Consider the following 12,753-nt stretch of genomic DNA (forward strand, 5'->3'; position numbering starts at 1 on the left):
CAACTAAGGGGGCTTTGTGGGAATGTGCAAGGGCAATGACTTATCAAGAGTTCATGGATGGAATGGACAAGATAAAAAGACTGAATGAGGATGCATGGCCATATTTAGATAAATGGCCAAGAGATGCATGGACCAGAAGCTCATTCAGCCATAAGTCGAAGTTGGATAGCATTTGTAACAATGCATGTGAGATGTTCAATGCAAAGATCATGGATGCAAGAGCCAAACCCATTATAACATTGCTGGAGCAGGTTTAAATGTTCGTTATGTGGACCATATCTAAGAACAAAGCAAAACTAAACAATCAAATTGGAGTGCTCACACCGGTTATAAAGAGTCTATTGGAGAAAGTTAGAAAATAATCTAAGAATTGAAAGCCTATTTGGACAGGGGATAACGGATACGAAAAGTTTGAGGTGCATGGACACCCAACTAATCATGTGGTGGACTTAGGAAAAAGACTATGTACTTGCCAATTTTGGATGCTTACAAGTCATTTGCATTGTTATAGTAATTGTTTTTGGGTTCTATTAATAATCTGATTAATGGTATATGACTAAAACCCATTGTTGATGTGGTTGTTGTTCATATGCAGGTATTCTTTGTGTGCATGCATGTGCTGCATTGTCTCGGTTTAACAAGCCACCAGAAGACTTTTGTCATTTCTGGCTAACGATGGAGTCATATAGGAAAACATATAATCATCACATTAATCCGATTCCTGGACAACCATTATGGGAGCATGCAGAGGAATGCAACATCCCACATGCATCAAAAATAAAGAGGAAACCTGGAAAACGACGTTGTCACAGCCCCTCCCTCCACACGACCTATTTTTCCCTGTTCGGCCCTCACACCTGTCGCTGCAATGACAATGGTGACTACGACGAAGTGACTATACGGCGAATGTTCCAATCGGCTTCAAAGGCGGGACGGTGCGCGGCGGTGACGGCGATGCAGCTCCATTCTTCTTTTCTATCGCAGTGTCGTTCTCTCTCTCTTGCCTCTGTGACAACGACGTGACGGCGATGGCAATGACGGCAGCGGGACCAAGCCTTGTCGTGTGGTCTCTCTCCCCCTCCTCTCTTTTTCTCTTCTTCCATTTTCCCTCTCCCTTTGTTTCTTTCTCTCTCTTTTCTTTCCTTCTGTGTGGTTCGAGAGAATGAAACTGAGTGAGAGATGTTAGTGTGTGTGTAAGAAGTGAAAGTGAGTGTGTTTTGAAATTAGAGTTAGGACTTGGTTTGGAAAAAAGATGAGTAAGGATATTTTAGAAATTTTAATAAAATTAGAGGATAAAATAATAATTAAAAATCAAATATATTTCAATAAAATTATTTTAAGAACATTATTTATTTATCAACTTGTTAGTTAGTTTTTAATAAGTACACAAATTTTAAATTAGAGATAATTCAATTAAATTCTTTTTAGTTTATAAAATTATACTGAAAATCTCAATTTTTCAAATTAAATTTTTAAATCTTCATTATATCTTAATTGCTAAAACTTTAAATTTTATATAAGAAAATATCCCATAATTAAAAAAAATTATATATGAGTCCTAATAAACTTTTTAAACTGAAAGTATCATAAAATATGATTTAAATACCATAAAAAAATTCTAAAAATAAAATCCTAAATAAAGATAATGAATCATAAATAAATCATTATTTAGTTTGCAAAAAAAATAAAAAAATTAGGTGTTATATCTCAACCAACTGCTTTCGATGCAGAAGATTCTCAAAAGGTAGCTTAATATTTATATTTCTTAATTTTTTTTGTGATTCAAGTGAATCGTCATTCATGGATAATGCCAATTTTTTTTTCTCATCTAGGATCATGGAATGAAAAGGCCTTCAAAATTGTCACCAGGAACTGCAACAAGACTTGCTAATTACATGAAGTTCGTCCCAACTTTAGAATTTGAGGCTCAAAAAAAGAAGAATTGAAGACTTTAACTTAATATGTATAGGGCTTTCTGTTTTGGGTTTAAAACTTTTCACTAGACAAAGACTACACAAGGATGTGTGATCCTTTATGTTTTGCTGTGAGGCTCTCTCTTTTGAGGCAACTATATTTAGCATGCTCATGTTAGTTGGTTGTCCTTTGCGTTTTGTGACTGACTGTGTTAAGTTGAACCATTATCTTAATACACTTATGTTTTAAGTTTGAACCATTATCTTAATACAGTAATTTATGATTTTCAATCACTTACCCTGCCTTCTTTAGCATACTACTATTTTTATTAATTGAGTTACACAAGTTTACATTCCATCAACAAATACTATTTATCAGTTTTTAATACCATCATTTTATTATCATTTTTTCATATATTGTTCATTCAATGGATATAGGATACACACCACCAACTCTTTTCACTCATGCTTTACAATACAAGATAACAATCAACATATATATCAATACAGACACAGCTAATACCAATAATTGGTTAACCAATTTTTTATTCCAGACATCTTCTTCTAACCTCCCAAGTCTCCAATCAAAATTCATCTTCACTTCATGATTGTCTTCATAAGATTCTGATTTCTCAAGCGGTTCATCCTGCCCAGTATCTGTCCACATAAAAAGTTCACACCATCTCTTTCCACTTGTCTGTAATCAAGTAAACATATAGAATGCTCAAGTTTCAGGGAAGAATAACAAGAGAAGAACAGTGAGGTAAGAACAATCATAACAACACAAGTAATACTGATAACTCACATTATAATTTGGACAACTAAAAAACGGTTTGATTGGGTTTGAATATGTCTCAGACCACCTGAATTGGCCGATCGCCACAACCGCACCATTTCGGCACCCTCGATCTTCTACTTCTGCTTTGCGTTCTCGTCTGATGGCCATTAGACGGTGAACGAATAGAGCTTCCAGCTCTAGTGCTCCCACCACCCATCATGGATATTAACTTCTAGCTCTAAGAACAACAACAACAAGAAGAATGAGAAGCGAAAGATGAACAAGAAGAAGAAATTAACTTACTGAACATTTGAAAATTTAGGGTTAAATATAGAGGGAGGGACCACATTGAGTATAAATTGGAATTGTGCCAACTCAGCTAGCCGTTGGCACCATCCAACGTTGCAAAACGAAGCCACGTCAGCGTTTCGATGATGACTCATTACCAGAAAGATGATCAGGGACTATTATAGTGCCCGGAGCTATATCTGGAGGACTATAATAGTGCAATTGGGATCCCAGGGACCACATTGGATAACGACTTGAATATCAAGGACCATTATGGGGATTTAATCCAGTTCCGCGAGATAAGTTAGATAGGACTTATGTCAACCTGTCAATACTCAATATGTATATACCGTTTGAATGTCTAATCTTTAGTGCTTTTACTTCTATTAGTTATGTTAATGGCTTAAGTTAATATACTTGTTTTATTAGACAATTGTAATTATATTTTTAGGTAAACCAGTAAAATGGTATAAAAAATTTATGACGCTGAATAAAATAATTTTTAAAGATAAGAACGACAAATAAATTCTTAAATAATTTTAAAATATAACAAAAATAATCTGTAAATATTATATTTTTTTATAAGTAATAACAAAAGCTTTTGTATTTAGTAAACGACTTATGTATTTGATTAGAATTTTGTGATAATACTTGAATAACTATTTAAAAGGTACAAACAAAAAATTGGAGCAAAATTCGATATCTAATATTTTTTATTTTTTCAATAAAAAATTATCATTCACAATAATTTATTTAATAATTTACTTGACATAAAACTATTAAATTTTAAAAGTAAAAAATTTTTACTTTTCTAATAACACTTATAAAATATTACCTTAAAATTTGATCTCTAAAGTCTTTTTAAAGATATATATTTAATATTTAATTACTTTTATCATATTTTTAAATTTTTTAAAAACTTAATTATTTATACTTGTAAGAGCTATTTTTGTTAGAAGATGTTAAAACTGTAAAATTTTTGTACAAAAAAAATTATAAAATTTGTATTAATAAATTAAAATTTTTTAAGTTTTAAAATATGTATTACATAAAAACTATTAAAACTTTCTAATATAAATAATCTTAACAACAACCCTTATCATAAAATTATGAACAAATATATTGTCCACGTTAAATGTTTAATATCGACTCCAAACTTTAGATTTTTTTTATTTAAATTAAATAAATATAGTATTTGCGAAAATAAATAAACTTTGAAGTAATTACAAAAATACATCGTCAGTCACATTTTGGATGCTGAAGATATTTGTCAAAAATGAACACATCTCAGATGTACAGATCTGTTCTGTGATAGGTATCAACGAATTATATCTTGGATCAATCATGATATGAACATGCGCTGATATTGAATACTGAGCATCCGAGATACGCGTGTTTTGTGATTGGGATCAGTGCATCCGAGATATGCGCAATTGCATATATAAGTCACTGCATCCGGGAAGAACGTGCATTAGAACCCTTTTTTCCAATTTTCTGAGCTTCTGGACATGTGAAATTGAGTTCCTTCATAAAGTATGGTCCCCCGACAATATGTCCGCGAAGGAGACATCAACAAACTAAATACTACTTGGCACGTAGCTGGAGCGTTAGACTTTGAGGTTAGTAGTTTAACCTTTTTTTATTGTTAGTTAATAATAGGTTTAGATTTTGACTTAGTTAGTGGAGTAGGATATAGTCAGCTGACAAAGTTAGAAGAATTACATTGGTTTGTTTTGTATATCTGGAATCATTACATGCTTTGTACAATTGAAAATAATTAGTTAACTTAAATAAATAAAATAGGTACCTAATTGTGAGTTAAGTTCAATGAATAAAATAAGTAACTCTCATTGAACATGTTAGTAAAATAAATATATATCTATTACGTTTAATGTAAATGCTTATTTAGGTGGATAAGTTTTAGTATTGTTTAGCAACAATTAATGGTTTAGATGTAATTAATATGCGCTAATAAATGTTTTGAGAATTGCAGAGATAGTTACTTTTGCCACATCGTGAGACGCTGGGTTTCCTGCTGCCACCCATCCTATTGCCCTATATAAGGAAGGCGGAATTTGAACATGCAATAGAGTTGAGGAATTTTATGTTTGGAAATTCCTTGATCACTGCATTTGTCGAGCGTTGGAGGCCGGAGACTCACACATTCCACCTTCCATGGGGTGAGGCCAGCATTACGCTCCAGGATGTTTTCTACCACATTAGACTGCACACTGTTGGAGATGCTGTTGGGAGTTGTACCAGAGACTTCCAGCAGTGGCACAGACACCCGACATGGGAGTAGAGTGAGGATTTACTAGGTGTTAGGCCGCCACCACAGCCAGAGGGAGGCAAGTAGGTTTTGGGGTCAAGATGACGTGGCTCAGGGACCGAGTGGCACACACTCTTGATGGGGCAGCCCCGATGCTACTTGATGATGCTAATTGAGGGATTTTTGTTCACGGACAAGTCGGCTACACTTGTGCCTTTGAGATGGCTGCCGCTGCTAGAGGATTTCGATCGGTGCAGCTGGTTGTCATGGGGGTTTGCACTGCTCTGTCATACCTAGCTACCACTCATTATACACCGCTCCATCACGTGATATGACGGACATTGCGGAGTGTATGCCGCTTCTTCTATCATGGATCTACCATAGGTTCCCGTTTTTTAGCCCAGGGGGTTACAACGTGGTTAGGTTCCCACTTGCTTCCAGGTATGTGCATATTGTAATTAATTTTTAACTTACCATGTAGTAGTCACGTAATAGATTATGGAATATAAATAACAAAATTCTGTTAAACTATCTTTGATTTGCGTAGGTTGACAGGGCTAGGACAGCAGAACAGAGATCATCATGATGGCAGGATCCAGAGTCTGCGTCGTCGTATCGATGCACTAACCGTCTTTAGCGCATCCAAGCTATCAACCCGGTAAGTGTGCAACATGACAGTCTTGTCAGACTCAAAAATTACTCCTTTATCACTGTGACTGACTATCCCATTGGGATAAACCACCACAAAGAAAATTTGATTATTCTCCATTAGAACGAAACGAAAAGAAGAAAAAGAGAAGAATGGTTTCTGAACTGTGTGAAGGGAGGTATTGGGATGGTCTCTATAATTGACTTATTCTACAAGATATCTTGAGTGCAGAGACATATATACCATAATACACATATCCCGGGTGCTAAGATCTTAATTATATACTTGACTATATCTCTCAGATGTTGAGGGGGGCATTAGGAAGCTGCGTTTATCTCAGATGCACTGACCCCAATCACAAGACACACATATCTCGAATGCTCAATATTCAATATTAGTGCATATTCACGTCACGGTTATATCCGAAATATGACTCGCAGACGTCCTATTACAGTACGAAGTCTGTGCATCCAAGATGTGTTCATTTTTTACAAACACCGCCAGCATCCGAAATATGATTGACGATATATTTTTGTAATTACTTCCACGTTTATTTATTTTCATAAATACTATATTTATTTAATTTAAAAAATTCCCAAAACTTTGACCTTACTTTAAATACGTGGAAACTCTGCTGCAAAATCATTTACTAGCCAAGATTTTGCCATTTTTCTACTATCAAATAAAAGTAAAACAAGTATTCCAAATTTCTAGTAAAAGTTTTATTTTTTTAGAATCTTTTTTCCTCTTAATCTAAGATTTTCTTTAAATGGCATACACAGAATATTATATCATTTTATAACAACAGTATTTGCTTTATATAAGTTTCGTCAAAAAGAGAATATTTCAAAAATTTAACTTAATCCAAATAAAAAACAAGGGATGAGAGAGAAGAAGAAGAAGAAGAAGAAGAAGAAGAAGAAGAGAAGAGGAGAAGAAAGGGTCCTATATGAAGACGTTACTAGTGAAATGTGCTTATTCCAATTCCATGACGCACAAGCACTGATTGGCCACTAACAAATTCCCAGCTATAAAATAAAGGTTCATACGGCTTCCTCCTTTGACTGAGATTGTAAGGCAAACTCCAAATCATGAACTTGTTCTTTGGGGAAAGGAAGGTAGCCAGGATCATCTTCCTCCTCCAGAACGCGAACTGGTGTTTGTGGGGGGTAATTGTTCAAAATGAAGTCTAGTTCTTCACCACTGATCTCCTTCTGGTTGAGAAGAACCTGCGACACCAATTCATGAAATAGAAGCAAACAAGGAGCATCTAATGCTAATTGGATTGGATTGTATTGTATTGCACTTTTTGGGTATTGATCAAACTTGTAATAATTTTCAATTCTAAAGAAAAGAAACACTTTCCACATGCATACCTTTATAGCTTTGAGCAAAGCCGCATGATGGCTTCCAAGGAGAGACACCGTCTTTCCATACATAATACGTATCAGCTCTTCAGTCCTCTCTGCAACTTCATCGTCCAGCTTAAAATTTAGCGGGGGTTCAATCAAGTTGTAGTCGTCATAGAGAGACCCCTCGAAATCCAGCCTAGGGCCGACAAATCTAGCACTCTTCCTCCAAGGAGGCGGTTCTCCGTGTATGACCATTGGATTCTCCAAATTCCATCTGCAAGTAACAAGGGCAAATGCATTCATAAAACAAAACAACATAAGAACAAAACGGAATGCATAAAATACTAGTAATGCCGAGTTGCCAACATAGTTAATATTTTGCGAGCAAGCCAGGATGCACTTGCAAGGTAGTCAACTGAGGCTTTCGATGTGTCACGTCCATAGATGACCTCCTCAGCAGCTCTACCTCCGAGCAAAACCTGTACATCAAAGACAGATCTGAAAGCGAACCATAATATAAATGGAGAGAAAAGGGAAACATCGAACCAGAGCCCATGCCTGAAGGCGATGCAGCAGCTGAGGCTCACGTTCAAACATATATGCTTCGTCGTCAAGGGAAAGACTGAAAATGTTTCCACAAGATAGTAGTGAATGATACAGTTAAGGAAGCTGAACAAGGACCTGACCACGAGGTACTATTGAGATGCGATCACAGCATTCAACTATTGCATTCTCATATCGCCGGAGCAGATGAGAAGTCAATGCAACTCCCACTTCAGTAGTAGCTCTACGACATTGTCCTTGATATCCCAACTCTATTCCAACACGTTTAGGTCCTACTGTAAGTCTATCAACTGCATCATCCATATCTGACTGAAGAATGGAGTTATGCCGTTTCCTGACAGCCACAAGAGCAGCCTCTTGGACCAGTTGTGCCAATTTTGCTCCAGTCCATCCTGGACATTGAGATTTGTCCTCAGAGATTGAAACCAAATATTCAATCAGTGTAAAATGTAAACTTACCTGGTAGGTTCTGCGCATAGCTGGATAAATCGACAGAATCTGACATTTTTACTTTGCTAGCATGAATTTTCAAAATATCAAGTCTTCCTTTCGCACCCGGAGGGCGAATCCTGATCTACAGGAGAAAACTTTAGTGGCCACCAACAGAAAATTACCGTTGAGAGAGCTTCATAAACCACAACAAATATAATCAAACAAAAGTAGTGACAGTGGTGCACAGGATAATCATTGTTTGCACCCGAAGATTGTATTTTTAAAAAGAGCATTCAATTGATTCTCCATTTTACCACCTTTTTGTGTTTTGTTAAGACAACATACTTAGAATAACTGAGAAGGACATCCAATAACTCAGGCACAGAATGAAACCTTGCGATCAAAGCGACCTGGACGAAGAAGTGCAGGATCCAACAAATCCTTACGATTTGTGGCAGCTAGAAATATGACACCCTTTCCCGTATCAAAACCATCAAGCTCTATCAACAATTGGTTTAACGTAGTTTCTCTTTCCTGGGTAGCCGCATTATAAAGTTGATCCGAGGACTCTTTGAAAATTCCTTGACGCCTAATCAAACACAGTTCACAATCAAGCAGGGTGGAAGTTTAGTGGACTGAAAGTTGACAACAGATGTAAACCACGCAATATCACTATGGCAGGAACTGCTATTCACTATATAATAGAATATCAAAATGGTAGTGCAAGCTCCAATTGATCAACAGTGACCGATTGCTCATAGTGACCGATTGCTTTATAAAGTTAAACTTAAACTATTTACTCTACTTGGCTAAAGGCTGAAAAATGTTAGCATTCTAAAGATGTTCTCTGCTAAACGTAAACAAGCCATAGATAATAAAAAAAGTCAAAACTTTCCACACATAGATGGCCATACCTTGTTGCCAGTGCATCAATTTCATCTATGAATATAACTGATGGCTTATTTACCTGAAAATAAAATTGAATAAAAAATTGAGTACCTGACACCACCAGTTCTCCAAAGAAATAGAAACATGAAACACTACAATGTACACCATCTTTTTAAAAAAAAGGAAGAAGCTATAATTGGTATGCATTAATTTACAATGAAATCCAGATAAAATAGAAGTTGAAATTACCTTGGCTCTTTTAAATAAATCCCTAATTCGTGCAGAGCCAACACCAACTAAGACTTCCACAAATTCTGATCCAGCCATCTGGTAAAATGGTACACCAGCTTCACCAGCTATAGCCTTGGCTACCAAGGTCTGCAAATGCATGATTACATATGATACACAGTTTCAAACAGACTCTTACATATAGCATAGCTGGAGAGAGCAACCTGACCTTGCCACATCCAGGAGGGCCCTCCAGAAGAACACCATGTGGAGGCTTGATTCCCATCTTATCAAATAGCTCAGGATTTTTTAGATATCTCACCAACTAAACAATCCATGAATAAACTTTAGTCCTTATAAGTTTACATGCATTAAAATACAATAAGCAGAAACGACAAAATGAGACATAAGAAAAGAATTCATCAACAACCACCAAGTATCTTTCAACTAGATGGGGATGGTTACATCAATGAAATGACACCATAGTTTCTTATCATAAACACTTAGAAATACAAGAGAGAAGGGAGGGAGAAGAAGAAGGAACAAATTACTGGGGACACGGTCACTGAAGGTTTTAAATTAATATGAATTATATACCTAATTGTACAATGTACATAACATAAATATTTTCTAAGAATGAAAGAGTTAATGAATTACCTCTTGAAGTTCCTCTACTGCTTCATCAATTCCAGCCACATCACAAAACTTAACTCCAGTTGAACCCTGAAAATATGTTTTCCCAAAGCTATAATAATAAATTAATACAACACTATTTTAATAACAGTGAACAATGAAACAGGTTTCAACACACATCAACACGAGCTTCAGCTTTTGATCTTGAGAAGTCTATTCCCTGCCAAAGATCCTGCATATTAAAGAAAAAAACTCAGAAAAAGCTTATTAAGCATATCCACAGAACAAAATAGGCACAATAGTTCATCAATAACTACGTCATTGAAACACTTGGCCACTTACCCACTTCCTGAAGTTCTTAGGCCTTCTTGAAAGGGTGAAACGAACAAGAAGGACCATAGTTAAAACAACAATCAGAATTGGTTTCAAAGCATCGAGGCTGGCAGATATGCCACCAAAAGTGTAAATCTCATAAAACTTGGAGAAAATGCCACCATCAGCAAAAAAATCAACAATGGCATCCCCAATCTTCTCCAAAATTGCAAAAGCAATTCCAAAGAAAAGCTTGACAAACGGTTGGGCAATAGGCCATGCGACGTAGAAACAAGCCAAGAATACAAAAGTGCTAGCAGCAAATACTGCTGCTGCAAGGAAGCCACTAACGAGAACTGCTGCAACACTTACTAAAAATGTCACCACCGCAAGTTCAGCCATCATTCTGCTAGATATGGAAGATGCAACAGGATGTGGGTACTCAGGTATTTTTCCTACCCAATACTGCAATAAGAACAATAAAATATGGTCACCCACAAAAGCATCACATCTATGGAGAATGCTGAATGATTTAAACTCTGAAATCTGAATGCATAAAATGTCATAATATAATTAAATTTTCAAAATATTTAAGACATAAAGATGAACAACCGTATTATGCCTCTCTATCTCATATCGTGGTCCAGTGTAGCCCTCCAAGATCTCTTCAGCTTCACTATTCTCCAGTTTAAGAACCCTACAAAATTGCAACATATAAACTCTCAGTGCAACTGCACTGCAAACAACAATGCGAATAAACGAGCCAAGAATTCAATTCTCTTTTTACCATTTGGTTATGTGCAAGCGTTTATCACCAGGAATTTCCTTCAACTCCACAATGTAGTCCCTATAACCACTGCTCAAGAACTGAGCCGTATCTCCCTTTGAAGTTATTGACTTAACCTTGTCTTTACTCATAGCTTTCTGAAAATCTTCAATGCTAATTCTGGGCAAAGACTGCACATTTTTATTGAACTCTTCCTCTTCTGACAACTCAGGGCCAAAAACTTGCTCAGGCACATAAAGCTTCCCTCTATACTCCTTAAGCAAGTCTCTCAAGTGCACAGAATCTTTCTCTTCCAAGGCTTGATTTTGAGCCTCATTCTCAGTTCCCTCACCCTTTTTCTGATGCTTCAAGCTCTGCAACCTCTTGGACAACACATCAAAGATACCCACATTGAACTTTCTACCCAAATTCTCTTTTTCTTTCAAAGTAACGAACTTGTCACCAACTAGGTACTTGGGTTGCACTTGGCTTGGGTTCTCCTTCAAAACTCTGCTCACAAAATCGTCCGAGCTGGCACCGCTGATCTTAGAGGAGTTGGAATTGGATTTACACTGCACTGTGAGCGACCTACGGAGGAGAAACTGCTTTGGAAGTTTCCTATTGCGATGGTTGGAGAGCAATGGATTCCAGGTTCCATGGTAGGTGGAGAAGGGCTTGTTGGGTGGGGAGAGAATGTTCATGGTTCTGGCAAATTCATAAATGGATGAATGGAACAGCAAAAGGGGTTTATGAAATTAGGGTTTAAAGATTTAAATATAGTTGAGCAACAACATGAGTTGAATGCATGATTATGGAAATGGAGGGACGGGACGAGGTTGGAGAAGTTGAAGATGTTAATCTGAAAATGAGTATCCGCTGTCACCTAATCCGATAAAACCTTCCATTATTTTTTCCCCTAACCGGGTCGGATTCCTTTGCTTGCAATTACATATCCGTTTCCATTTGCATCGCCGAATTACTAACTACTCATTACTGTATTTTTATTCCAAAAAAAAAAAATTAACAATAATAATTAATTAATAACTATAAATTATAAAATTTATCTAATACTTTTTTTTATTAATTACATATTCATAAAACTTTCATTAACTAAAATAATATTACAAATCTTTTAAAAACTGAACCGATGCGATCATATTTTATATATATATTTTGTAACTACGAACGAAAAACTAATTTGGTATTTAAGATTTACTGTACAATATAAAATAAGTAGATTCTAATAAAAAAAATTTTTTAGAGATAATGGTGATATTTTATTCTATAAAAAAAATAAATTTAATGTTTAAAAGTTAGGACAAAAAAAATAGAAAAAGAGAATTTTTAAATATTCAAGAATAAATGAAATTGTAAAAAAAATAACATAAAAAATAGATAAAAAAGAAATCTTAGGGTACTATATTGGATATACGAAAATGAGAAAATGATAAAATTTTAATTGCGTTTTGGTTTTAAGGCACAATTAGATCGCTTTTTTTAGAGAGATATTTGTCTCCACACTTAGTTACTATGGGGTTGATGATAATACTCTCTCAAAATACAATAAAACCTAAAAATTTCTTAATTAGCAATAGTAAGAAATTCTCAACTCTTTTAAACAAAGAAAATCCCTTAATAATTTAGTAAAATATACACTTAGTACTTATTTTTGAAATAGTGG

The 12,753-nt window shown here is 35.5% G+C and overlaps 1 protein-coding gene across 1 annotated transcript; it reads right to left on the bottom strand.

The window, feature by feature from the left end:
• Nucleotides 1–6,672: 6,672 nt before the first annotated feature.
• Nucleotides 6,673–11,985, bottom strand: LOC107479709 (probable inactive ATP-dependent zinc metalloprotease FTSHI 1, chloroplastic). Its single transcript, XM_052259721.1, is given in 14 exon segments — nucleotides 6,673–7,126; nucleotides 7,274–7,523; nucleotides 7,616–7,728; nucleotides 7,808–8,205; nucleotides 8,273–8,387; nucleotides 8,639–8,834; nucleotides 9,160–9,212; nucleotides 9,383–9,511; nucleotides 9,591–9,686; nucleotides 10,019–10,084; nucleotides 10,173–10,226; nucleotides 10,337–10,771; nucleotides 10,919–11,003; nucleotides 11,094–11,985. Coding segments are annotated over 14 exon segments (2,856 nt in total). The 5' UTR covers nucleotides 11,774–11,985; the 3' UTR covers nucleotides 6,673–6,940.
• Between the last annotated feature and the right edge of the window lie 768 nt (nucleotides 11,986–12,753).

This window comes from Arachis duranensis, chromosome 3 (assembly GCF_000817695.3).
Source record: "Arachis duranensis cultivar V14167 chromosome 3, aradu.V14167.gnm2.J7QH, whole genome shotgun sequence".
Taxonomy (NCBI): domain Eukaryota; kingdom Viridiplantae; phylum Streptophyta; class Magnoliopsida; order Fabales; family Fabaceae; genus Arachis; species Arachis duranensis.